This window comes from Oryzias latipes, chromosome 23 (assembly GCF_053564925.1).
Source record: "Oryzias latipes strain Hd-rR chromosome 23, Olatipes_Hd-rR_3.1".
NCBI classification, from domain to species: Eukaryota; Metazoa; Chordata; class Actinopteri; order Beloniformes; family Adrianichthyidae; genus Oryzias; species Oryzias latipes.
In genome coordinates, this window is record NC_136259.1 from 5,811,153 (window position 1) to 5,838,893 (window position 27,741).

General features: G+C 38.4%; 3 protein-coding genes across 4 annotated transcripts; 2 read left to right on the forward strand and 1 right to left on the reverse strand.

Moving 5' to 3' along the window:
- Window positions 1-701: 701 nt before the first annotated feature.
- Window positions 702-25,140, reverse strand: LOC101166763 (aldo-keto reductase family 1 member B1). 2 transcript variants are annotated; one of them, XM_078941495.1, is made up of 10 exons: window positions 25,028-25,140; window positions 5,506-5,673; window positions 3,156-3,272; window positions 3,007-3,084; window positions 2,766-2,888; window positions 2,573-2,679; window positions 1,709-1,790; window positions 1,404-1,487; window positions 948-1,030; window positions 702-843 (listed from the first exon to the last, which is right to left on the reverse strand). In XM_078941495.1, the coding sequence occupies exons 2-10, from the start codon at window positions 5,554-5,556 to the stop codon at window positions 801-803; spliced, it is 768 nt and encodes a 255-aa protein (XP_078797621.1). In that variant the 5' UTR covers window positions 5,557-5,673; window positions 25,028-25,140; the 3' UTR covers window positions 702-800. The 2 variants fall into 2 exon arrangements, with proteins under 2 accessions (XP_078797621.1, XP_004082936.2); XM_004082888.5 differs by lacking the exon at window positions 25,028-25,140 and adding an exon at window positions 6,025-6,219.
- Window positions 11,188-19,224, forward strand: LOC101167007 (aldo-keto reductase family 1 member B1). Its single transcript, XM_004082889.5, has 10 exons — window positions 11,188-11,383; window positions 11,724-11,891; window positions 14,365-14,481; window positions 14,553-14,630; window positions 14,749-14,871; window positions 14,958-15,064; window positions 16,976-17,057; window positions 18,093-18,176; window positions 18,857-18,939; window positions 19,058-19,224. The coding sequence occupies exons 1-10, from the start codon at window positions 11,318-11,320 to the stop codon at window positions 19,098-19,100; spliced, it is 951 nt and encodes a 316-aa protein (XP_004082937.2). The 5' UTR covers window positions 11,188-11,317; the 3' UTR covers window positions 19,101-19,224.
- On the forward strand, window positions 21,673-27,389 carry LOC101157022 (aldo-keto reductase family 1 member B1). The gene is made up of 10 exons (XM_023952249.2): window positions 21,673-21,832; window positions 22,715-22,882; window positions 22,961-23,077; window positions 23,257-23,334; window positions 24,702-24,824; window positions 24,898-25,004; window positions 25,087-25,168; window positions 26,440-26,523; window positions 26,922-27,004; window positions 27,084-27,389. The coding sequence occupies exons 1-10, from the start codon at window positions 21,761-21,763 to the stop codon at window positions 27,124-27,126; spliced, it is 957 nt and encodes a 318-aa protein (XP_023808017.1). The 5' UTR covers window positions 21,673-21,760; the 3' UTR covers window positions 27,127-27,389.
- The last annotated feature ends 352 nt before the right edge of the window (window positions 27,390-27,741 follow it).

Genomic DNA, 27,741 nt, shown 5'->3' on the forward strand with positions numbered 1-27,741 from the left:
ACTAACAATATACTGTGCTAGGGTTAATCAAAGTGGGTCTTTAAGTTTACGCCACCAAACCTGGTTTCCTGGGTTTGGGGTCGTGCACCACCACTTCCAGACACATTTTACATACATTTTAGGATTTTAGTAATACGTTATGACTCTATGAAATATTATTTGACAGCTATTTCAACATATTTTTTATCCCTTGTGCTATCTTAGATGACCCCACCCTTACATTGACGTGTTCTCCCTACCATGATAAAGGTGGATAAAGGTAGAAAGATTTCATGTAATCCATGGACACCAGTGAAGATCACAAATCATTGAAAAAAAAAGGTTCAGCGCACTGTCTTGTGGGTCTAGATGACCCAACTCCCAATGTTAAAGTGACTAGGATAGCACAAGGGTTACACCACGTCAGTAATGTATAATAGACTGTATTTTAAGTTTTAAATTCCAGTCTTTCATCAATAGTCAGTGACTTATGGTGTACCACCTGCTCTGTGCTTGGTCCTCTACTTTTCTTTTATTTTTTATTGTTGTTTTCAACAAAATAAATTTTGGAATTCAAAGCTATCATATTTATACCCTAGCACAATTTGCAAGAACCTTTTTTTTAACCAACACTACTAAAAATCTAAAACCTCCACTAGACTTCTGCTTAGGTTGTCTTTGTTTTCATCCCACATTTATGCAACACAGTCACTGTTTCAAAACAAAATACAAACAAAAGAATTTTTTTTGCGTTTATTTTATTAAATTCTTACATATGCTTAAAAAAGCATGTAAATCATTACAATCATTACATTACATAGTTAGTATTCTGTATGGTAGGGATAGTCTTTATGCTTTGTGGCCCTGTAGAGGACAAAGAAACATTTTTAAATCACCTTCTAGAGTTTTCAATAAAAGCACACGTTTTAATTGTATGTCTTTCATTGAATGCAGGCATCTGTACTTACCACTCTGCAGGGAATCCTCTCCAGTTTTTGTTCAAACTCAGGATTTTCTTCATGTCCTCCTCACTTAACTCAAAGTCAAACAACTGAAAGAGATAAGAGAGAATATGACTTCAATACTTCAATTTTGTTTTTGACAAAACACACGATTCCACAAAGAAATAAGATCAACCGCCATCTGACATTAAAATTCTTCTTACAAAACATATCTTACACATTTTTAATAGAGTTTAATAACATTTTATTATATAAATCTATAACGTAAATGTAAAAAAAGAGATATTGGAGATAGCGGGTGGGGCTACTGAAGTTGGCATGACTTCTTCTTTATAAATCCAATGAGAAAAGGGGGAGGAGTTTAAATTAAATGATAACCATGGATAAACAACACAGCCAGGAGGTAAAGTAAATTAGGTAAATTAATACATCTTAATCTCACAATAATAATTCAAACAATACCTGGATATTTTCCTTGATTCGACTGGGTGTTACGGACTTGGCGATGACCGCCACGTTTCTCTGGATGTGGAACCTCATGAGAACCTGCAAGAACAACAAATAAATAAAAGCTTCACGCTTAAATTTAAGGAAAACTGTTGAGTCTTTGAGTTTCTGGATCGTCACATCTAAGCATCTAAGCTGAAGCTTTGAAAATCTTCATGACACCGTCTGTTAGGTTGCCTGTTCACCAAAGTTCAATAAAACCGTTGCTCCTAAACGGTATATATAATAGCAAAAACAATCAGCAGGTTGACTCTTCTCACATGTGCTGCGGTCTTCTTGTACTTCTCAGCTATGGCCTTGATGGTAGGTTCCTCCATCAGGGTGGGGTCATCAGGGGAAGCCCTTCAATTAGAACACATGATGAAAAGTGCAACCGGTGTATAATGCTATGTTCATGGAGGGGCTCCTTTTTCTTCTTTTACTTTTGCTACTGTTGCTACTGTAGGTGCACGTCCACCACCTACAGTTGGAAGAGGCTTGGTGATCTTGTGATTTAGGCTGTTCCTGATATATGAAAGACTTGGGCCGGCTCCTCCTGATTGCCGTAGCGGTGTCCAAAAGTGTTTTTTTTGAGGAGCCCCAGCGCTATCCCTCTGCCGCGCTTGTGTACATGACCGGGGACTATTGATGACGTTGTTAATTAGTAGTAACATCCTAATTTGAAGACACTATTTTTTCCACATCTCTCCGCTTGGACTAATAAAAGTAGGGATACAAAGATGTACGGGTAGGGAAGAAATTCAGATTCAGCCTTAATGTCATACAAGTCCACTCTCGCACAAACCGCATTTTTTATTGATCCTCCATGATCAATCTTGAGAAGGTTGGTACTTTAGAGAATTAAAAAGAACGCCATCCATACCACTATCAAATCCAAGTCCCTGATTAGTCAAAGTTCAAGCTGGTTTGACTTTCAATGCTCATTTTGCACATAGAGTCTGAAAACGATTATAGGAACATATGTAGAGGCATACAAGTGCCTCTACAAACAGAGTTTTGAATGTGCAAGCCCGAAACGCGCACACATACGCATTTATATAGACTGCTCATTGAAAGTGGTCGCCTGACCACGCATTTCCAACGAGGGTGTGAACAAAGCTTTAGAACAAAGTACATCTTCCTACCAGGGTCTTTCAGGGGAGCCCAGAGGAGCATAGGCGGTCACGAAGATGCCCTTTGACCTGCAGTAGTCGATCATCTTCTCTTGGTTCAGATATGGATGGCATTCAATCTGAGAATAGACAAAACGGCGTTGGTTTCTTGTTTACCGAACACCGTTCATTGGTAAAACACGAGTCACGATGAGATGTTCTTCACCTGGTTGGTTACTGGTTTGTGCTTGAGGCCGGGTTTATTGAGGATGGCTTCAATCTGATCTTTGTTGAAGTTTGATACACCGATGGCTTTCACCAGCCCGTCATCCACCAGCTTCTCCATGGCCTGTAGAGAACGTTTCCACTGATGTTAGTAGGCGTTCAATAGATTTTCACTCTCCCTTCATTCATGCATGCACACTAATCTGCTTGCATCATTCCACCAACTCAGCATCTTCCATTACCTCCCAAGTGTCCACGAAATTGGAATCATCAGGGATTATTTGCTTCTCATCATCCATAGGCAAAAGCTTGTCCCCAGGCTGTAACAGTGAAACAGTGACTGAGCTTGATTCGACAAATTGGTCAAATATTGAGGTATGTAGGAACAAACCTTCATGCCAACTGGGAAATGCATGAGGTACAGGTCCAGGTAGTCAAGTTTCAGGTCACTGAGAGTCTTTTCACATGCTCCTCTCACCAGAGATGGAACATGGAAGGTACACCACAGCTAGAAAACACCAAGATCCCTTTATATAGACAAACTCTGTAAGACTGATATAACATAATCAACTTGTGTTTTGGATGAGGCTCTGTATTTCGGGATGGGGGGGGTTGAACTATCAAATGGTTCTCGTGCGCGGCAGTTTTTGCAGCTCACCGCTCCCCTGACTGTGGAGAACAGCTCGGTTACGGGACATTAACTTTAACAAATACAATCTTTACAAACTCATATGCTGTATGTTTTCATTTGTCTTATTAAAAATAAAGAGTTTGATTTATTTACCGTATTTTCCGAACTATAAGTCGCCCTTTTTTTCATAGTTTGGCAAGGGGTGCGACTTATATTTGAAATAAATTACATTGTTAAAAAATTTCACGTTCGTTATTTTCACACTGACAACCGCAAGAGGGCGCTCCAGGCTCGGAGCGGTACTTAGTGGTACTTTCATACCACTAAAAACAACTGAGGAGGGCTGAAAAATTCCACCTAAAAGAAAATCATATTCTGCAGATTACAAGCTGCAAGTAGTGAAATATGCAGCCGAAAATGGTAATCGAGCAGCAGAAAGAAAGTTTGGAGTGTCAAAGCGTCACTTTTTAAAAAACGCCTCGGGTTCGTTTTTTTGGTTTGACGCCCCGCGTCGAAAACTATACGACCAGTGAGAATGGCGCTTTTGCACACGTGTGTGGAGCTTATTGAAGTTACAGTAAAACACAGCTTGGGGGCGCTCAAACACAAAACTGCCTTTCTGAGCACATATACCAGCGAAGAAGATAGACGCCAAGTAGCGTCTACACTGCCACGAAGAAATAATGACGGACATTCTAAAATATCCCCGAACCAAGCACCAGTTGGAGCTACTGATGCTTGAAATATTCGTGTTTTCTTTGTATGATTCTGACAAGCGCGTAAATACTTGCTCTATTCTTCTGAGTGAAAAGCGACTTTAAGAAGCGTAAAGTTGCGCAGTGTCACCTTGTGTACAGGAGTATTTCTGTTTTACATTAAGCACCATCTAATGTCAGGGAATGAAATTGCATGTTCGCTCGGCTCATCGTCAGCGAAAATCGCCTGGGTGTGAACACAAAAAACGTGTTGAAAAACGCCTGGTGAATATTCGTCCCGGTGTGTACGGGCCTTTATAGTCCGGAAAATACGGTACAGTAAACACTTGTTTTTCCCGGGGGTTACGTTCCATAAAGAACCCGTGATAGGCAAAATCCGTTAAGTAGAAACCTTTTTTTTTACAATTATTATACAATTAAATACTCTATTATACATTGGAAAAGGTAGAACAAACAGGCTCAAGCATTTGTTTAACAAATAAAAGTACTTTAGAAACCTTTTTTTCAACAAATAACTTCTGTGCTGTACTGTCAAATAATTTGAATCCTCGATGTGAACAGAAGGCTTCAAATCGCGGAGATTAGCCCCGCCCGAGTAATTGGATTAAAGGGGAGAAATTTTAAAATGATTATGGAAAAAATACAAAGTACAGTGGGACAAATAGTGACTCAGGTGTATTTCACTGCTCTTCAGACTGAGCCGCTGCATCTTGACTCCGCTCTGCAGTGTTTTCTTCTTTTGAAGCCCGCGGTGCAGGTGTGTTTGTTCGGGAGAAGAACATAGAGATAGGCAGTTGTTTTCGCTCTTTTTTCTATGGGTTTTGGAGAAACTCGAAATAGCAAGATGATTTGCACGTACGTGTTGTAAATTTGGCAAGCTGTTTTACGTACGTGTACATATTAAACTGCAACATTATTGACGCACAGGTAGAGAAGAAGCGGAGTGACTTTTTAGCCAATCAGAATGCAGAACACAATGCACGACGCAAATCCGTGAAGTAGCGAAACGGTGAAAAGTAAACCGCGTTATAGCGAGGATCACTGTATATCCTTTCCTTAGTTTATTTAACCGAAAGACTGTTTTTGAGAAATTGTGTTTTTTTGGAATCACATACTTTATTAAATACTAATTATTAAACTATTAACTACTATTTCATAGTTGTAAAGACCTGTCACCACTTTTGTTCAACACTAGCTAGGATAGGCTCCAGCAACCCTGTGACCTCCGAAAGGGATTTAGCGGGTTAAGAAAACAGATGGATAAATCATTATAAAATAACAAATAATGAATATATATTAATAAAATAAATTCCTATCAATAAAATACAAACACCAGTGAAACTATTTTGTTTTTCAATCTTAATCGACATGATTAGCTTTTTTTTCGAGCTCACCTTGCTGACGATGAACAGATCTTCCCTCTTCACCACTCCTTGGTCGATCATTGCATGAATTCCTGCCCCGACCTCTTCTTCATTCTCGTAAAGGTAGGCACCGTCTATGTGTCTGTAGCCGTTACTTATAGCTACTTTCACAGACTCGCAGACTTTTCCCGGTTCTGCCTGTGGAGACGGAGAAAGCAAACCTCAGCAAAATCGAACTAAAGTAAGAAAAAAATCCTCAAATTTTACTTTTAATATCAGAAAATTGCATTAGGAAGTGTGGCAAAACATTTTCATTCATTTCAACAAAAGGCCTTAATTCACTCTTGCCAAATTATATGGTGACATAGCATGACTCAGCAAAAATTGTTGCCTGCCACCAACCCCCTCAGTCAATCTGAATGCAGGCAGACAAAACAAAACTTTTACTAAAAAAGAAGGAAAATAATCAAAATTAAAATATAATATGAATAAAAATGGGACAAAGATAAAGCCAGGAAGACCTAACGGACTCTCCATATCCAAACTTACCCTCCAGGTTCCCAGACCCACAATGGGAATCTTAGCTCCGGTGCTGAGAGTAACTGCTGGGATCATCTTGGAAGCCGTTCACATGTAAAGTTAACAAGCAACTGTTTTCACTGAGCAGATTTGTTTGGAACCAAAGTGACCGACGCCTTTTTATTTCACCATGTGGGAGGGTTCAGAGACGTCTGTTACTTCCATCTTCTTTAGAAAAACAGAGGCACTTTCAGCCCAAGCTGGTGTGACACAATAATTATGTAATAAGGCGGGACATTGTTGAAAAAAGGAAATGATTGTTTTCATGGATGGTGACCAAAGCTCTGAAAGCTGCCGTTTGGCAGCACTCATTACTCACCTTTATGAAAAGGAAGGGTTAGGGGTGATTAAAAAAAATTGTGGCAAAGTGAAAGGTGTGTAGAGGACAGTCTATTACACAACACTTGACATTTCACCAAACTGCAGTTTTAGACGCAGAGCATAGCCTGAATTTAAAAATACAATTTTATTTTTGCATTTAGAAAAAAACCACCAGCTTCAAACAAAGCCTGTGTGACTGAATAATCCTGTGATAATCTGATTAAAGTGGAAAATAATTTCATTTTTTCCACTGTTATGTTGTGCAAACATGTCACACACTCATAATCCAACAAATTTACTGGTTTTAATTGTTGAACCAACAAATGAACTCAGATTGTTTTCCCCTTAATGTGCACAAAACTCTGATGATTAGTGAGTAATTTACAAACAAAACAGTTATAAGGGTAGTAATAAAAAAAGAATCATTTCAGCATTTTCTGGAACAAACAGAGGAACTGAAGGTTGTATAGAGCAACTAAATGAATCAAAGAAATACTCAGAAATTCAATTTTAAGCTTTATTTTCTTGATATATGTCCTCCATCATCAGAAAAAATCCACAAGAATATGTTCAACATTAAAATCCCCATTTACATCTTTTTTAAGTAAACTTTTAATTAATTGTAACTTTACACAAATAGTATGAGTCATTTGTTTTCATGTTTAATATACATTTTTTTGTTGTTTATTGATCTTTGAGGACCATTTTTGCATTTTCCGAGCTTCCTCCTCAGTTTAATCCTCTCCCTCTGAGTCAGCTGCTGATCCAGTAGCTCCAGCTACAGACCTGCATCCCCTCATGGTCGCCACCATTGACTGTAAATGAGAACTGGACTTAGTGACCCTCTCTCCCTCCCTCCTTAGAATCTAAACAGGAATCAGACTTCTATAAAGAAATAAACAGCTATTATTCCGTTTTTTAGATTTGTCAGTATAAGCATTTTTGCTCTGCTTTTATCATCATATTTCTTCTGATGTGCAAGTTATTCAACTTATAAGCTGACCAATAAGATACCTCAATTGAAGTTTGTGGTCTCACGTCAAATGTTTGATTGACAGATTCTACCGAGCGGCAGGGGTCCCCCTATGGAAATAATTCAGTCTCAATAATCAAAAAATGCACACAATCTGTTTCACAATCAGAGCGTGTGTATTTGTTATGTGTGCATTTCTGATTATTGAGACCGAATTACATATATATGTATTTTGCCTAACCCTCTCTCTCTCTCTCTCTCTCTATATATATATATAAAACATATATATAAAATAGGTTTATAGGAACACAGTGATTTTTTTGCCCAGTCACTGTGAGTATGAGGTTTGAGTTAATGGAGTAATGTCCACTCCTCGTGGCGTGTAGCTTTGATACTATATCAGGACATCGTTCCTTCTTCATCCATCTAGTAAGGTTCATCACAGACCAAACCTTAAGGCCGGGATAGGCTCGGGCAGCCCCGTGACCCCGAAAGGGAAGAAAACGGTTTAGAAGATGAATGAATGAAAAGTGGGAAAAGGCTGACAAAAATCCCTTTTTAGTCCTTGAAGACAACATGCCAGGTTGCAAGGTAAACATTGCAAGTTGGAGCAAGTCTTCTGATCTTTGGAGTTCATGTCAAAGAGCCACATGACATCAGAGTGAACAAACCAGTTAGGATGAGAATTCAGGGGGACTTTTGTCTGATATTGAGTTGATCTGATTTAAGTTGATCCAACTTAATTGAATCACTTCAATTGGTAACACGTAATTGAATTAAGTTTATTTATTTATATAAAGTTTATTTAATTTTTTTATGTCTATCCAATTCAATTTTAATATGTGATCTAACTTAAATTTTTTGTCATTTTTTTTTTTTAATTTTGTTTATACGACTTAAATGGACACATTTTTGTAAAGTTTCAACCAATGGGACTTGTGATTTCCATTTCAAAGACATGAGTGACCTAACGATATCTCGCATTACAAGGCAGGAACTCACTTGACGTGAACTCTATCTTTAATATCGGAACATACGGTGTCTTTCCACTCAAGGGGGTTGGCCATCGTCCTCTCCCAAACTCTAACTCCTGGTGCAGAAAGAAATAAACATAACAGTTAAAACCCTTGTGCTATCTTAGATGACCCCACCCTTACATTGACATGTTCTCCCTACCATGACAAAGGTGGATAAAGGTGGAAAGATTTCATGTAATCCATGGACACCAGTGAAGATCACAAATCATTGAAGAAAAAAGGTTCAGAGCACTGTCTAATGGGTCTAGATGACCCCACTCCCAATGTTAAAGTGCCTAGGATAGCACAAGGGTTACATTACTAAACAGGTCAACAAAACACAAGGACAAAAACTCACACTTAAATCCCAATCTGCTCAGATAGACAAAGAAAATGGTCTCCCACAATTCATTGCGCTGCCTTACGTTATGACGCATTGACGATTCACACCAAAGTTACACCAACTTAATTGAATTAAGTTGATTGAAAGTAAAAATAACTCTGTCAGACAATTACATGTTATTTTTAAGTTGAATGAACTCAAAAAAACGATTTATCTTCGCCAAACTAAATAATTAAGTTAGATCAATGTGAAAAAGTTCATCTTTCCAACTGCAGCCCAAATACTCTTTTTATAGTGATAACAGCATATTTGAAGTCTCACTCCAACCATCTTTAGATCTATTTTCAAAGCATTACCGTTGGTTTTTGTCATGGTAATTATGCCAATAACTCAAAGATGGATCATCTTAGGTGACCTTTGACCATTTTTTATTCTTAAAGACCCACTCCAATGAAAATTCTCTTTTTAACATGTTCTTGTAGCATTTTTCTGATGGTGGAGGAGATATTTAAATTAAAGTTAGGCTCAACGTTGTATCTCTGAGTATTTCTTTGTTCAAATCATTGTGAATTAGACACAGCTGTATGAAATATATCGTATTTGTGATGTAGAAAATGTGCTGTAAGCTCCTTACTCCAAGCTCTCAGCAATGGGGAGGGGAAGTGGGGGCGGGGTTGCTCAGTGCCAACAGTCCCGTCCACTTGTTTCTAATGAACTACTGCCGCTCTGCAGAAACTAAGTCTTAGAAATTAACACAGGTTTTTTAATTTTGGCTAAAAACTAGATAATCTTCATGACAAAAACCAATGGGAACACTTTGAAAATAGATCAAAAGATGGTTGGAGCGCGACTTTAAATATATTGTTAGTTATTCTACACAAACGAATACACATTTCCTGGATGATCAGGAGCTTATTTCAGGCAAAAAGGTAAAAATGTTTTTTAAATATTTGAGGTTACATGTATTTGAAAGATGTGGCTCCTTCTTCGTCACAAAGCTGCTGTTCAGGCTGAAGAGCTCCTCTCACTCCCAACAACCAGAGATAACAGGGTTTTTAGAAGGAACTGCACATGATCCAAGAACGTCTTCTTAACCCTGAGGGACAAAGAGGTTCTTTTCTTAGACAGATTTCAAAAACCTCCTCTGACGTCATCCCTGTTTCTGGTTTGTGTCACATTTTGTTTTGCCTTTTTCAGCAAAATTTCTACAAAAGTCACAAACCCCCCCCGACAATTAGTCAATTGTACTAACACTTTCAGACACTGGTAGTACTTTACAGTATGGCAGTGGTCATTGTTTTGTTATAGTAAAGTTATAATTACTGTAATTACTAAAGTAATTCAATGTTATAACCTGGTAATTACAGCGACTATTATGTGTTTATACCAATATTTCAGTTGAAAAAACAGAAACGTTCAACTTCAACATTCAAATTAGTCAGGTCAATAAATACATAAATACTAGGCAATAATAACATTACGTTATTTTGGTAATGACCAAGGTATCACATCAATCTTCATTTATATAAAACTTTTTACACACAGTAACATCATAGATACTAAAAAATGAATACATTGATTTTAAAAATAGCTGGAACTACTGGACCAGCAGCTGACTCAGAGGGAGAGGATTAAACTGAGGAGGAAGCTCGGAAAATGCAAAAATGATCCTCAAAGATCAATAAACAACAAAAAAAGGTATATTAATCATGAAAACAAATGACTCATACTATTTGTGTAAAGTTACAATTAATTAAAAGTTTACTTAAAGAAGATGTAAATGGGGATTTTAATGTTCAACATGTTCTTGTGGGTTTTTTCTGATGATGGAGGACATATATCAAGAAAATAAAGCTCAAAATTGAATTTCTGAGTATTTCTTTGATTCAATTAGTTGCTCTATACAACCTTCAGTTCCTCTGTTTGTTCCAGAAAATGCTGAAATGATTCTTTTTTTATTACTACCCTTATAACTGTTTTTTTTGTAAATTACTCACTAATCATCAGAGTTTTGTGCACATTGAGGGGAAAACAATCTGAGTTCATTTGTTGGTTCAACAATTAAACCAGTAAATTTGTTGGATTATGAGTGTGTGACATGTTTGCACAACATAACAGTGGAAAAAATGAAATTATTTTCCACTTTAATCAGATTATCACAGGATTATTCAGTCACACAGGCTTTGTTTGAAGCTGGTGGTTTTTTTCTAAATGCAAAAATAAAATTGTATTTTTAAATTCAGGCTATGCTCTGCGTCTAAAACTGCAGTTTGGTGAAATGTCAAGTGTTGTGTTATAGACTGTCCTCTACACACCTTTCACTTTGCCACAATTTTTTAATTTAATTTTCCTTTAATCAAGGTGAGTACTGAGTGCGGCAGCTTTCAGAGCTTTGGTCATGAAAACAATCATTTCCTTTTTACAACAATGTCCCGCCTTATTATAAAATTATCGCGCTTGGCCTGAAGAAGCTCCTCCCTCTGTTTCTAAGGCAGATGGAAGTAAAAGACCACTTTGAACCCTCCCACATGTTGAAATGAAGAAACGTTCGTCTCAAATCTGCTCAGTGAAACAGTTGCTTGTTAACTTTACATGTGAACGGCTTCCAAGATGATCCCAGCAGTTACTCTCAGCACCGGAGCTAAGATTCCCATTGTGGGTCTGGGAACCTGGAGGGTAAGTTTGGATATGGAGAGTCCATGAAAGGTCTTCCTATCTTTATCTTTGTCCCATTTTTATTCATATTATATTTTAGTACTTATTTATTATTATTTAGTCAAAGTTTTTGTTTTGCCTGCATTCAGATTGACTAAGGGAGGGGGTGGCAAGCCATGTTTTTTGCTGAGTCATGCTATGTCAGCATATTATTTGGCTAAAGCAAAAGGGTGAATTAAAGCCTTTTGCCAAACTTTTTAACTCCTAATTCAATTTTCTGACATCAAAAGTAAAATTTGGGGATTTAAAAAAAAAAAAGTTTTGTTCGTTTTTGCTGAAGTTTCATTCTCCGTCTCCACAGGCAGAACCGGGAAAAGTCTGCGAGTCTGTGAAAGTAGCTATAAGTAACGGCTACAGACACATAGACGGCGCCTTCATTTACGAGAATGAAGAAGAGGTCGGGGCAGGAATTCATGCAATGATCGACCAAGGAGTGGTGAAGAGGGAAGATCTGTTCATCGTCAGCAAGGTGAGCTCGAAAAAAAAGCTAATCATGTCGATTAGGGTTGAAAGACAAAATAGTTTCACTGGTGTTTGTATTTTATTGATAGGAATTTATTTTATCATTATTTGTTATTTCAAAATGATTTATCCATCTATTTTCTTAACCTGCTATATCCTTTTCGGGGGTCACAGGGTTGCTGGAGCCTATCCAAGCTAGTGTGTGACGAAAGCGGGGACAGGTCTTTACAATTATGACATTATCGTCAAGTCTTTTTGTCTCCTCCAGCTCGTTTCCAACTCGATAGACCTTGTTATCCAAAGGAAATGGAATCAATTCAATCACTCATCTAATTTACTTTGCTTTTCTGTTTATTTTGGCAGGTAGTTCGTAATTTAAAGACAGAAATCAGTATTTCAATTCAACATTTCAATAAACCTAACATGTCAAACATGTCAAAATGCATTTAAATTTAACTTGCAACCAATAACCAGCAATAAATATGAAAGACATTCTCAATTCATTATTAGTCAATACTGGTTGTGACTTTGGTTTGGTTTCTGGAGCTGGAGGGGAATCAGAGCAAACAAAGATGCAAGTGTGAGCTTTTCCAGTGATGAATGAGATGAGTTAGGTGTTTGTTTGTTGTTGACATGGGCATATCTTGCCCGGGTGGAGACTTTAGGTTTGGCCCGGGTGGATACATTCCCAATTGCTGAAATGTTGAACATGACAGTAATAGTTAATAATATATAGTTACAAGTTGAGGAAAGGATATAAATGAAAAAACAACTTTTCTTTAATAAGACAAAAGAAAACATTTTTCATACAACATAGGGGTTTGTAAAGATTGTATTTGTTAAAGTCCCGTAAGCTAGCTCTCTAAAATCCTTCAACAAATACAATGAATGAAGCAGATATTTTCAGACTAGACCTTCATCCAACTAGATAAAACATGCACAGACTACAAATATGCAGAGAGTCTCTTGTGTTTACAGGCTGTCATAAACCTGTTTACTTACCGTAGCAGGTCTTTGCTGTACTAGAAGACCAAGTGCAGCATGGATTTATTATGAACAGTTTATTGCACACAGCATTGGCTGTATATGAGAACTGACTGAGGGACATCACCCATAGAAAACAGCTCATTTCCAGCTCCAATGAAATTAAGTCAATTCAGTCGCCATGTTGGTGCCAGACTTTGTCGGTTGGAGTCATCGTTTCTATGGCAACCGCTCTTACCAATCAGGAGTGAGCTTGTTGGTAAACCACACCCCTACCACATCAATGACATGTTTGACACGAGACCGCCTACTTTTACTGAGCCATCTGATTGTTTCATTTATAACTTGAATAACTTGCAATAAAAAAACATTTTAAAAAGAAGATTTGCAGGAATGTTAAAAAAGGTAGCAGAGCAAGATTGGTTACTGTGAATAAAGGCCCGTTCACACCGGGACGAAGTTTAACGCCTCGTGACTAAACAAAGGGCACCAATGAGAGCGTGCACACCGACGCGAAAAAACGCCACGCGTCAAAGCGTCAAAAAAAAACCCCGCCTCGGTTCGTTTTTTTTTTTTTTGACGCCTCGCGTCGAAATCTATTCGACCAATGAGAATGGCGCTTTTGCACACGTGTCTGGAGCTTCTGAAGTTACAGTAAAACACAGCTTGGGGGCGCTCAAACACAAAACTGCCTTGCTGAGCACACATACCAGCGAAGAAGATAGACGCCGAGTTGCATCTACACTGCCGCGAAGAAATAATGACGGACATTCTAAAATATCCCCGAACCAAGCACCAGTTGGAGCTACTGGTGCTTGAAATATTCATGTTTTCTTTGTTTGATTCTGACAAGCGCGTAAATACTTGCTCTCTTCTTCTGAGTGAAAAGCGACTTTAAGAAGCGTAAAGTTGCGCAGCGCCACCTTGTGTACAGGAGTATTTCTGTTTACATTAAGCGCCATATAATGTCAGGGAATGAAATTGCATGTTCGCTCGGCTCATCGTCAGCGAAAATTGCCTAGGTGTGAACACAAAAAACGTGGCGAAAAACGCTGGCGAATAACGCCTGGTGAATATTCGTCCCGGTGTGTACGGGCCTTAATAGCTGTTTATTTCCTCTATGGGATTTTTGGCTTCTTGGAGCCAGCGGGTACTTCCTGTCTGGAACTTGGGGGGAGGAGTCTTCATTATCTTTAAGTTGTGGCTTTATTCTTCGTTTGACTTGATAGCAATGCAGCAATTATCTTGACTGATATTGTGAACTTTTACCAGGTTGTGCTGATGTTTGACCCGATTTTTATTGGCTTTCTTAGCTGGCGGAAGGCTCCTTATAAGTATCAGACAGAGGGGGTTAAATCGTCTAACAAAACCAGTGCTTTGCTTATAGAAACTTCAAATCCATCCCAAAATACAGAGCCTCATCCAAAACACAAGTTGATTATGTTATATCAGTCTTACAGAGTTTGTCTATATAAAGGGATCTTGGTGTTTTCTAGCTGTGGTGTACCTTCCATGTTCCATCTCTGGTGAGAGGAGCATGTGAAAAGACTCTCAGCGACCTGAAACTTGACTACCTGGACCTGTACCTCATTCATTTCCCAGCAGGCATGAAGGTTTGTTCCTACATACCTCAATATTTGATCAATTTGTCGAATCAAGCTCAGTCACCGTTTCACTGTTACAGCCTGGGGACAAGCTTTTCCCATTGGATGATGAGAAGCAAATAATCCCTGATGATTCCAATTTCGTGGACACTTGGGAGGTAATGGAAGATGCTGAGTTGGTGGAATGATGCAAGCAGATTAGTGTGCATGCATGAATGAAGGGACAGTGAAAATCTATTGAACGCCTACTAACATCAGTGGAAACGTTCTCTACAGGCCATGGAGAAGCTGGTGGATGACGGGCTGGTGAAAGCCATCGGTGTATCAAACTTCAACAAAGACCAGATTGAAGCCATCCTCAATAAACCCGGCCTCAAGCACAAACCAGTAACCAACCAGGTGAAGAACATCTCATCGTGACTCGTGTTTTACCAATGAACGGTGTTCGGTAAACATGAAACCAACGCAGTTTTGTCTTTTCTCAGATTGAATGCCATCCATTTCTGAACCAAGAGAAGATGATCGACTACTGCAGGTCAAAGGGCATCTTCGTGACCGCCTATGCTCCTCTGGGCTCCCCTGAAAGACCCTGGTAGGAAGATTTACAGAAGCAAAATGAACAGACTCAAAAACAGCTTCTTTCCCAAGGCTATAACCATCCTCAATTCCAGAATGCACAGATGAAATATGTCATATGTACATGCTTATATACATGTGTATATGTATATATGCTTATCCATATTTCTGTCCACTTAAACCTTGTGCTATCTTACATTGACGTGTTCTCCCTACCATGACAAAGGTGGATAAAGGTGGAAAGATTTCATGTAATCCATGGACACCAGTGAAGATCACAAATCATTGAAGAAAAAAGGTTCAGTGCACTGTCTAGTGGGTCAAGATGACCCAACTCCAAATGGTGAAGTGCCTAGGATAGCACAAGGGTTACGTGTCTACCCAACGTCAACACTCTACCTCATTAATACTTCTTGCACATCTGACATGTTTACACACAATTTTGTACACAATTTTGCACACAAATTTTGGACATTCTATATTACAGTTTATATTTGCACACTTGTTGTACATACATACTGATTTATTTAATATTATCTTTCGTCTTTTGTTATTCTTGCACTGAAATGGTGATGCTTCAATTTAATAGTACAATGGGCAATGACAATAAAAGCAAATCTAATCTAATCTAATCATATAATCTAATCTTTATTCTTAAGCTTTGTTCACAATGTCGTTGGAAACGCGCGGTCAGGCGACCACTTTCAATGAGTAGTCTATATAAATGCGTATGTGTGCGCGTTTCTGGCTTGCACATTCAAAACTCGGTATGTAGAGGCACTTGCATGCCTCTACATAAGTTCCGATGAGCCTTTGCAGACACTATGTGGAAAGTGCGCATTGAAAGTCAAACCAGGTTTAATTTTGACCAATCAGGGACTTGGATTTGATAGTGACGTATGGATGGCGTTCCTTTTCATTCTTGGCAGTATCAACCTTTTGAAAATTGAGGAGCATTAAAAAATGTGGTTTGTGCGAGAGTGGATCAAGGCTGAATTGCTTACAGATGTACAGCTTCTGCGTATCCCTACTTTTATCCCTCCAAGTGGAGAGAAAAGTAGGTGGAAAAAATAGTGTCTTCAAATTCAGACAATATTACCACTTGATGTCATCAATGGTCAATAGTTGCTGTCATCTACGTTAGCGCGGTTTTATAACTTTAAAAAGTCATGCTAAAACAGAAAAGTGAATACTTACATTTAACTGTGCTTCTACCCGTTCAATGTGAAGAAAAGCCTTTCTCCTTCACACAACAAGCGGATCATACTACTGGCAGAGGGATAGCCAGCCCTCAGTAACTGCGGCTCCTCAAAAAAACACTTTTGCACGCCAAGCAATCAGGAGGAGCCGGCCCAAGTATTTCATATATTGAAATAGTCTGAATCACAAGATTTAAATGGTCAATGGTAAATGGTAAATGGCGTATACTTATATAGCGCTTTCTACCTTCTTTCAAAGGCCCAAGGCACTTTACAGTCACAGTCCCATTCACCCATGCACACACACATTCACACACATTCACACACATTCACACACTGGCGGCGGCTCCGCTGCCAAACACCGGCGCCAACCTCCCACCAGAGGCAAGGTGGGGTTCAGTGTCTTGCCCAAGGACACTTCGACACATCGGCGTGCAAGGCGGGAATCGAATCTGCAATTTTACGATCATGGGTTGACCGCCCTACCGCTGCACCACGGATTTACACTCCTTTGGAGTAGGATGGCATCAAGCCTCTTCCAACTGTAGGTGGTGGACATGTACTAGTCCACCAGCAAAAGTTATAAAAGAAAAAGGAGCCCCTCCCTGTTTGTCCGGTGTGAACACTGCATCGTAACGTGCATTCAAGCACACGCTAAAAGTAACATGGCCGGTGTGAACATAGCATTATACTCTGGTTGCACTATTCATCATGTGTTTTACTTGAAGGGCTTCCTCTGTTGACCCCACCCTGATGGAGGAACCTACCATCAAGGCCATAGCTGAGAAGTACAAGAAGACCGCAGCACAAGTGAGAAGAGTCAACCTGCTGATGGATTTTGCTGTTACATAGACCGTTTTGGAGCAACGGCTTTATTGAACTTTGGTGAACAGGCAACCTAACAGATGATGTCATGAAGATTTTCAAAGCTTCAGCTTAGATGCTTAGATGTGACGATCCAGAAACAAGTTTTCCTTAAATTAAAGGGGTTGTATTTGGACAAAAGCGTTACATTCTAATGTCAGGTTCCTTCTCCTCTACCAATAGTTCAACTCAGTACTCTCACCTTCACTTTATGTTCTGCTGCTCCAATGCCGAAATCTATCAGCAAATTTATGGATATTTCTGCCCTCCGCCTTGAGCAACTCTCATTCTATGGTCTTTGGACTCTGTTTTCAGTGGTGCCAATTTTCAAAAATTGCCAATTTTCAAAAATTGGCACCACAACACCACAAGTTTTGAAGATTGAAATACGACATCTTGAAAGGTATTCTTCCAATCGCACACAAACCTGATCCAGTCAACCAACTGAAAAAAAAAAACAACGGCGAAAACTTACAGGGCATGTCACATTCAATAACCAGTAGGAAATGTTACCTTCGAACCTTTGACATTTGAGGCGGCTCATTCAATCGTTACTTGTTAAGGATGAATATGAGTCTATTGTGGCCACTTGAATCACAGGAAGTGTTAAAGTGTTTGAATTTTCTGGTAGTTTTCACTGTAAGTGAACGCACCCATCCTCATCATTATGATTGGTCCTTCATCTAAGCCCCGCCCCCACATGCCAAGAAGGGGCCAAAATGTGAAGATTTCTGATAATTAAACATGAAAAAAAAGGAACATTTTCAAAATGTATTTTTTAAAATACGTAAATTTAATCAATTAAATGTCTTTCCTCGTTGCTTTGTAATAAGTGTATTTAATTTGTACGTGTTTTTAAAACTTAGTTATGCAGCATATTCCATATGATGGATTCCTGTTGTGGGAAATTCAATAATGAGATTGAAAAAATAGAATCCCGTCATTGAAGATTCTATTTTTATTTATTTTTTGTTCTTGCAGGTTCTCATGAGGTTCCACATCCAGAGAAACGTGGTGGTCATCGCCAAGTCCGTAACACCTAGTAGAATCAAGGAAAATATCCAGGTATGAGATGTAATAGATGTGCAAATATCAAATTCCAATACAAATTTATTCATAAAGCATCATTTCTATTGGGAAAATGTTTTTTAAGTGTAAGTGTTTTTAGACAGTAAACTGTCTCTTTATTGCAGCTATTATTGATATTCATCTCAACATTAATATACTTTTTTAATGAACTAAATGCAGTTAAATAAAACATTCATTACTACATTCCATGAGTTTACTTCAGATATTCAGATGTTTGAATCTAGCTTAAGTTATACTTTATCTTTTTAATATTTTTAAAATTATTAGTGTGGAAAAAATCTATGTTATTTCAGCTACAAATTATCCTGATTACATATACTTAATTTAAACTCCTCCCCCTTTTCCTAATTGGATATATAAGGACAGAAGTCACGTCAATGACAGTGGCCCCTCCCCCATCTCCAATATCCCTTTTTTTACATTTTACGTTACAGTTTTTACACATACATTTGACCTTTTTATTGCATTGATTGATTTTTATATTAAAATGTTATTAAAATTCTATTAAAATGTGTAAGATATGTTTTGTAAGAAGAATTTCAATGTCAGATGGCGGTTGATCTTATTTCTTTGTGGAATGTGTGTTTTGTCAAAAACAAAATTGAAGTATTGAAGTCATATTCTCTCTTATTAGAAGCTACTTTTATCTCTTCCAGTTGTTTGACTTTGAGTTAAGTGAGGAGGACATGAAGAAAATCCTGAGTTTGAACAAAAACTGGAGAGGATTCCCTGCAGAGTGGTAAGTACAGATGCCTGCATTCAATGAAAGACATACAATTAAAACGTGTGCTTTTATTGAAAACTTTAGAAGGTGATTAAGTCACTTTATTTAAAAAATGTTTCTTTGTCCTCTACAGGGCCACAAAGCATAAAGACTATCCCTACCATACAGAATACTAACTAATCATAATCCACATTTGGATGTTTTTTGAGCAGCAGACAATAATCACGATTGTCTTGTAATGATGTATTTGCTGTTTTTAAGCAAAATGTAAAAATTTAATAAATTAAATGCAAAGAAAAAGTCTTTTGTTTGTATTTTGTTTTGAAACAGTGACTGTGTTGCATAATTGTGGGATAAAAACAAAGACAACCTAAGCAGAAGTCTAGTGGAGGTTTTAGATTTTTAGTAGAGTTGGTAAAAAAAAAAAGGTTCTTGCAAATTGTGCTAGGGTATAAATATGATAGCTTTGAATTCCAAAATTTATTTTGTTGAAAACAACAACAATAAAAAATAAAAGAAAAGTAGAGGACCAAGCACAGAGCAGGTGGTACACCATAAGTCACTGACTATTGATCAAAGACTGGAATTTAAAACTTAAAATACATTCTATTGCTGACGTGGTTTAAAAAATATGTTGAAATAGCTGTCAAACAATATTACAGTCATAACTTATGACAAAAATCTTAAAATATACTTAAAAAATGTGTCTGGAAGTGGTGGTGCATGACCCAAAATCCAGGAAACCAGGTTTGGTGGTGGAAACTTAGAGACCCACTTTGATTAAAATGGTGTTTTTAACATGTTCTTGTGGCATTGGTGTGTCCAGCACTCTTTGTGTATGCTTAATACCTGTCTGTGAGTTTGGATGGCTGGGGTAAATGGCGTATACTTAAAAAGCGCTTTTCTACCTTCTTCGAAGGCCCAAAGCGCTTTACAGTCACAGTCCCATTCACCCATGCACACACACATTCACACACTGATGGGGGCTCGGTGAACACTGGGTGAATGAATCTAGCCCTTGTGCTATCCTAGGCACTTTAACATTGGGAGTTGGGTCATCTAGACCCACTGAAACTTTTTTCATCAATGATTTGTGATCTTCACTGGATTACATGAAATCTTCTTCACCTTTATCCACCTTTGTCATGGTAGGGAGAACACGTCAATGATAGCGTTTAGCACAAGGGTTAAGAGTGAGTGTGAGCCTTCTGAGGGAAGACCCGCCCTCCTACTTCGTGCTGTGGACCAATGACTGAGGATCCACTCCTGTTTCCTTGCAGAGTTGGCAGCTTTTGTTTGTGGTGGCCGGCTTGTGAAGTTTGATTGTTGGTTGACGTGAACAACTAGTTTAACTTTAAATTTCTGACATCTCTTCATTTGTTTGTTTGTTCAGCTAATTAAAAGCTGCACTTTAGCACAGCACTGCAGTCTGGGACTTTTATTTTATGTTAAAAATTATTTTCCCTTCCATTGGGTTGTGATTGTAACAGACATTTTTCTGATGATGGACATAAATTAAGAAGTATTTCTTTAACCCTTGTGCTATCCTATGACCCCTCCCTTACATTGACGTGTTCTCCCTACCATGACAAAGGTGGATAAAGGTGGAAAGATTTCATGTAATCCATGGATACAAGTGAAGATCACAAATCATTGAAGAAAAAAGGTTCAGCGTACTGTCTAGTGGGTCAAGATGACCCAACTCCTAATGTTAAAGTGCCTAGGATAGCACAAGGGTTAGTAAATTGGGAGCAGAGGGGGAAAATAAAAGCTTTTTAGAAATTATTTTATTTGTTGAAAATTCGCTGGGCGGTTCAACAGGGAAAGGGGGGCGGGGTTGCTCTGTACCCAGTAATCCCACACACAATGTTCAAGAAACTTGGGAGGACTTAAACACAGATGAACTGAAATGAAGACTGCTTTGGATAATCATCAACCTGAAGCTGCTGTGACTGACAATTCAAGACACGACATGATCAAAACCAAGAAATATAACTAACAAAACCGAACCCAAAAGACAGAATTCTCACAAAAAGATCTCTTTTCAGCCTAGCTTCATGCTTTGCATACTTTGGATTCACCCATCTGTCTGTATCCAGAGGTTAAACAGTGGCTTTGTACTTGAACCGCCTCTTTTATTAGCTTGTGTTGCTATGATAACATAATTTGTCCATTTTTGCTGAGTCATCTTTCTCCTGCAAAAAGCCAGCTATCTTCGTCTTATCTGTAATATTTTCTGATAGGTTGCATGTAGAAGTCTAAACTACAGCTTCTCTAGCTTGTTTATTAACTATTTTAGAGCTTTATTGATAATATTTTCTAGGAATTGATATAAAAAAAAAGGAAAAATGTAAAGTTGTGCAATAGAAGCACCTTGTACATACAGAGAAATCAATAATTTCATCAGTTAGTGACAAATTAATAGAGCTTGATATGTATTTGCTATTAATTTTACAAATGTAAAAGTTTTGTACTATGAGGTTTGAAGCAGTTGTGGCTTAATTAAATTTTTTTAACTTCCTGTGTTTCAAAGTTGATTAAAACAAGTAAAAATGTTTTATTTTGCAGACTGTTAATGCATAATTTCAGTGTAAAGCTGAACATGACTAAAAATGTTCTTTTCTGATAAGTCCTGATCTCACCGAACGAGGTCAAGGTTTAAAGCATTTAGCCCGAGACGCTTTCCCCTCTTTTAATAAATAACCAGGGATGCAAACTCCAACAGTTGCAGAACCGTTTGACCCCTCCCTCTCTGAGATATAAAAGTGGGCGCCACGCTCCTCGCCCTCCTTCTTGATGAGCTGCTTGTTGAGCTGTGGTGCAGAAGATCCTCAAGATGATTCCATCCGTTACTCTCAGCACTGGAGCAAAGATGCCAATTGTGGGCATTGGAACGTGGGTGCAGAAGGTAAGACTTCCATTTGATCCAGACTGATTTTGAAAATCAGAAGCAAAAATCCCTCAAATCCTTAGAACATCTGCTGTGTCTTTGGAATGCATGTTTGCACCATAAAAGGTCATGAATGTTCATAAAGTGTGTTTACTGGAAATGTAAACAGTTGGAGGGTTATGTAACATTCTTACACAAGTTAGTTTCAGTCTAAATGCCCTCACTGTGCCCTAACCCCTAAAGGAACATCTAGTGCTCTGGATTTTGACGCAATGCTGATGAATCATCACTACTTTTGTTTTATTTTTTAACTGCAAATATGTCACCCATTTGCCGAAGTGAAAACCTAATATATATGAACGTTTCATGAAGACTTTAGCAATCCACTTTGTTTTGATTATGAAAAGGTGGATAATTTCTCTTGAAAAAAAAAATGTAAAACACGTTTTTCACATGAAAAATCAGTCAAACGCAATGCATTCTGTTCTGTATATGCCAATCTTGTAAGCATTGATGCACTTTAGTTACTTTCAGAGACTTCTGGGAAATTTCCAGGGCCCACCTCATACAGTAGTGAATACTGACGGAATTCTTACAAAATTCCAGTTTGGAAGCAGCAAAAAGATCAACTAGAATACATGAGTTCTACAAGAAAATTTCCTCAGCACCCATTTCTCATTGCATGACATCATTTCTTATCATTCTGAGGCAAAATTTTGCGTCTATTTTATTTTGTAATTTGTGAACAAAACTACACCAAGAGGGTTAAAGATTCATACACAAGTACCTGATTCGTATAAACATGTTGCAGGTCTTTTAAAGTATGTTTGCAACTGAAAAATGATCTCAGCTGTTGAAAATTATATGTATTTTTGGTACTTTTTGCTTGTTTCCCTGCAGGCGGAACCAGGGCAGGTCTGTGAGGCAGTGAAGGTTGCTATAGGCAACGGCTACAGGCACATAGACGGCGCGTACGCTTACGAGAATGAACAAGAAGTGGGGAAGGGAATCCACGCCATGATTGATCAAGGAGTAGTGAAGAGAGAGGATCTGTTTATTGTTAGTAAGGTGAGCCAAGTGAGGACGTAAATTAAGGCATGGAGTAGTTGGCCATGAAAATAAATCTGTTGGTTTTTGGGTGTCTAGCTGTGGTGCACCTGCCATATTCCATCCATGGTGAGGGCAGCATGTGAGAAGACTCTCAGTGACCTGAAGCTGAAATACCTGGACCTCTACCTCATGCATTTTCCAACAGGGATGAAGGTTTGTTGGTACAAAGCCAGCTGGTCTTTTTCGCAGAACTTCTAGTTGCGTAATTTGGATCATCCATCTTGTTTACGTAACACATGCTTAGAGTCTGGAAGCAGCTCTTTTCCTGTTTATCTTCTCGACTCCATATTTCAGTTTCGCAATCTTAACATATCTGTGTTTTCTCCTGACAGCCTGGGAAGGAGATTTTTCCTTTAGACGAGGATAAGCAAGTCATTCCCTCTGGCTCAAATTTCTTGGACACTTGGGAGGTAAAACGGTTTTGTTGTATTGATGGAACTTTGCCACCCTTTTTTTTTTACTAAAGATCGTCTTTCGATCTATTTTTTAAAGCATTCCCAGTGATATTATAATTATAAATTATGCTGTTTTTACCCAGAATCAAAAAGCCTGTGTGGCTTTTTTAGGACATATTTTCTGCAGAGTGACTGCACTACAAAAAATGAATCTTAACAAATAAAAAATGTCTTATTTTCTATCTTGGAAGAAAAATAATCTAATCAAAGTTTTTCAAAAGCAAATCAATCTTAGTTTTCAAAAGACCTGCATTAGTGACTAGAATGTTTTTCCTAAAATAAGAATTATTGGTTAAATCATTAGCAGAGTTTTAAGAGAAAATCTTCCAATGAGGTTAGAATATTTGACTTGTTTCCAAGGGGGCCCTTTTTGCAATGAGTGGTTCATTAGATATTCACCTCTGAATTGTGGGTGGGACCGTTGACGCTGAGCAACTCCACCCCCACTTCCCCTTCCCCTTGCTGAGAGCTCTCTGTTTACATGCTTAGATGAGGAAAACAAAGACGTACATGGATCTAATCGCCTTCAAGTGGATCCATCAGAATGGAGAGGAGCAGGGAGAGCTTGTGTCCTGCCCAGCACCTTTTTCTACATCACAAATGTCATCTTTTTTTTTAACTGCATTTTTTCATAAAGAAATACTCAAACACAATTTTTAAGCTCAATTCTCTGTATGAATGAGAGAAATGCCACAAGAATATTTATTATGTGCCCATTATGTGTTGTTTAGATTTGTTTTCCTTCTTCAAACAGACATTTTGGCAAAATCTGAATTCATTCCATACCTGTTTGGCTTCTCCCTATCCCCATATTTATCCCTCCAAGCAGAGAGATGTGGACAAAAAGTGTCTTCAAATCCGGACGTTACTACCACTTAATGTAGCCCTCAATAGTCACGGGTCATGTATGTTAGCTCGTAGCTGCCAGCGTTTGAAACATACATGACAACATCCCTTTCATAACTTTAAAAAGTCATGCTAAAACAAAAAAGTCAACATTTACATTTAAGTAAAAAGTTCTGGGATTCAGAGCACACCTACGTGGAGGAATCTGTTTTTCCACCGCGTCACGCTTGTGGCGAACCATCATTTGTGGCGGAGGGTTACCCAGCTCTAAGTTGTGATGGCTCCCCATTAAAAAAGCAAGTTCGGATTCTGTCATGTTTTGTCTTTACTTCCCCTTTTCGGTTGGCTGGGCAACCCGAGACACCAGAGTTTGGATGAGTTTTCCCATTAAACAGCCTCTGAGTAAATGTGCCCACTGCTAAAGTCCCTCTCAGACCTTTTAACAGTTTTTAACTTTATGTGTAATCCGTCTGAAGGAAATGGAGAAGCTGGTGGACGCTGGGTTGGTCAAAGCCATCGGCATCTCCAACTTCAACAAGGATCAGATTGAAGCTTTGCTAAACAAACCCGGCCTCAAGCACAAGCCAGTAACCAATCAGGTAAAAGGAGACAACATTGGCAACACGTGTTGCACAAAAATCCTTAAAGTAAACAAATTGTGTGAATCCTCAGATTGAGTGCCATCCGTACTTGACCCAGGACAAGATGATCAACTACTGCCACTCCAAGGGCATCTCAGTGACAGCTTATGCCCCTCTGGGCTCCCCTGAGAGACCCTGGTGAGAAGATGAACAACTATTACCTCACAAGTGCTGAGGAAAGTGGTTGCGTCCCAAGTTTGTAATTCAGTTTTCTGTGAAGGGCCACCCGCGATGATCCCTCGCTGCTGGAGAACTCCACCATTAAAGCCATTGCTGCAAAGTACAAGAAAACAGCAGCACAGGTGAGAGGTCAACGTCTTGATTCCACTTTTTTTTCATTTCATATTTTCATAATTGATTTTGTTAATTTATCAATGAGCAAACTGCACACCAAATATACAAACCAAATACATTTACTAGTGCATGTTTGCCACCTACAGTTGGAAGAGGGTTGGTGGGAAATGTCGCAGTGGTGCAAATTGGGCACAAAATTGTTCAGTTCATTGCTAGTGTCCTTGCAATGGTGGTGGATGTGGATTACTACTGTGTCGGGAGAGTAGCCTTGATTTATCTTTATTTGAAAAACCAACGCAGACGTCGTCGGGGTCGTTGCCGTGTCTGGGTTCACCACTTAGACCAGCTACGCTCTGAGTTTGCTGAGTTTCATTGCACCACTACCAAATCCAAGTCCCTGATTTGTCAAAGTTTGACCTGGTTTAATTGGCAATGCATGATCATTGACTGCGTAATTTGCATAAAAAGCCATCGTGCATCGCTACGCACCATGCACGAACATGAGAGTTTTGAACGCAGTAGCCCAAAACACTCATGTTTATGTACGTTTACATAGACATGACGATGTGTACAAACCTTAAGAGAAAGAAAGTGACTATTCGCACCTAATTTTCTAAATAGGCCTCACGGACCCGGAGGAAGGTTTGGGTTAGAGTTAGGGTTAGGTTAATACGTGCAACCAACAACGCCTTGGATGCACTTAAAATACCTGTGGGCAATGCATCTATGTGCATCTTATGTGCGGCCAACATTCCATTAGTTTTTGAGTCTGGTCGCATGTATTGTATGTGCGAATAACATCAACCTGTGCAGGAAAAATGTGCATGAAATAACTTTATCATCTTTGGCGGTTAGGCTTTAGGCCGATATTGTGCATTTGGAATGAACTTTACCATAGATGAACACTTTAAACCTGAGAGCCTAGACTCTGATGGTGGTTAGAGACCAGACCATTCGGAAGCAGGTGGAGAACGGGGTAGAGGAGTTACGGTGAATCATATAGAATGCAAAGAGACACCACCTTTCATGAATTTAAAGACAAAAATAGGATTGTGATTGACTGAGAAGTAGGTGGATCAAAGTGACGCCCTGATTGACAGTAGTGTGTAGAGTGACGTAACAACCCAACGTACCAGAAAATAAGGTAGATCTTAAAATTGTGCCATAGCTTCACCAGGCTCACTCAAAAGTTAATGTTCTGAGAAGAAAAGCAACACCACAGAAGAAGCATCACATGGTATATCACGCCTATTGAATCTTTTTTGTTGTTCTTTGGAAGGTTCTCATGAGGTTCCACACTCAGAGGAATGTGATTGTCCTTGCCAAATCCATTACGCCCAGCCGCATCATTGAAAACATCCAGGTATAAAGACCGTCCTTGACCTTTTTTTAAATATATAATTCATTATTTATCAATAAACATCCAGATGTAGTTGTGCTTGTATGGGGTTTTGAATTAGACGAAGCTGTAAAATCCCTGATTATAAAAATCCCCAATGTTCTGCAGCATGTTTCTATAATGTTCGTCGTTAGCAAACAAACATACATATTTTTACTCCTAGAAAAGTTCAAAGATAAAACCTTTTTTTCTTTTGCAATGTTTGATTTTACTCCTTTCTCTCTTTGAAGATTATTCAGTATTTAAAATCATTTGTGAAATGATACACTAGAGACGTTAAACTCCATTTCATCAGGAAAATCAATGGAGCTTCAGCAGTTTCCTTCAAAATATTCAACCAAAGTGTTTTTTTTTTGTTTTAGTTGTTTGACTTTGAGTTAAGTGAAGAGGACATGAAGAAGATCCTCAGCTTGAACAAAAACTGGCGGGGATTTCCAGCGGAATGGTGAGTGGTAGTAGAATGTAAGCAAGTGTTTGAAAAAAAGGCTTTCCATTCTGAACTGTATCCTGACTTCTCTCCACAGGGCTACAAAACACAAAGATTACCCCTTTGGTACTGAATTCTAGGTCTACTTCTACTCACAAGCTTTCCTGTGGACTTTTTTTACTTATCAAAGTCTACATGGCCTGCAGTCAATAGAGTGGCACGCTTTTGTAAACAGGATTCCGGTGACTCTTGCACTTATTCACTAATATTTTTATATTTTCTGCAGTATTTAACCATTTAATAAACAAATTAGCATTTTTTTTTTTTGGGAGGCAGTTGATGTTAAATGGATGTTACTTTGATGCAAAGTCAATAAAAATGATGTGGCTGCTTAAGAAAAAAATGTGTTGATCAGAAGCTTTTTTTCAATATAAGAAAGAAAATTATCACTAATAAAAAAAATGTATTATTTTTCCATGATATTGAAAATTGATATTGTATATTTTTAATGTATTGTTTGGTGATTTGTGGTTACTGTGTGCACTCATAGCCGTTTTTTCATAATTTTTTTCTCCTTTTAATGTTTCTAAATTGTACATCTTATCAAATTAAAACAGATACTTTTACTTCCACTTTCGGCTTCTCCCATCAGGGGTCGCCACAGCGAACAAGTCGCATGGTAAATTTGGCAATGTTTTACGCCGGATGCCCTTCCTGACGCAACCTTCTCAAACCGGGCTTGGAACCGGCAGAGG

Excerpts from the sequence above, each read along its gene's own strand:
- LOC101166763 (XM_004082888.5), bottom strand. The coding sequence starts at position 6,090 with ATGATCCCAGCAGTTACTCTCAGCACCGGAGCTAAGATTCCCATTGTG. Across the intron at positions 2,889-3,006 it reads ATTTCGTGGACACTTGGGAG|GCCATGGAGAAGCTGGTGGA; the intron begins GTAATGGAAGAT and ends CGTTCTCTACAG. Across the intron at positions 1,031-1,403 it reads GAATCAAGGAAAATATCCAG|TTGTTTGACTTTGAGTTAAG; the intron begins GTATTGTTTGAA and ends TATCTCTTTCAG.
- LOC101167007 (XM_004082889.5), top strand. The coding sequence starts at position 11,318 with ATGATCCCAGCAGTTACTCTCAGCACCGGAGCTAAGATTCCCATTGTG. Across the intron at positions 14,482-14,552 it reads ATTTCCCAGCAGGCATGAAG|CCTGGGGACAAGCTTTTCCC; the intron begins GTTTGTTCCTAC and ends TCACTGTTACAG. Across the intron at positions 14,872-14,957 it reads ACAAACCAGTAACCAACCAG|ATTGAATGCCATCCATTTCT; the intron begins GTGAAGAACATC and ends GTCTTTTCTCAG.
- LOC101157022 (XM_023952249.2), top strand. The coding sequence starts at position 21,761 with ATGATTCCATCCGTTACTCTCAGCACTGGAGCAAAGATGCCAATTGTG. Across the intron at positions 22,883-22,960 it reads ATCTGTTTATTGTTAGTAAG|CTGTGGTGCACCTGCCATAT; the intron begins GTGAGCCAAGTG and ends TTGGGTGTCTAG. Across the intron at positions 25,169-26,439 it reads ACAAGAAAACAGCAGCACAG|GTTCTCATGAGGTTCCACAC; the intron begins GTGAGAGGTCAA and ends GTTCTTTGGAAG.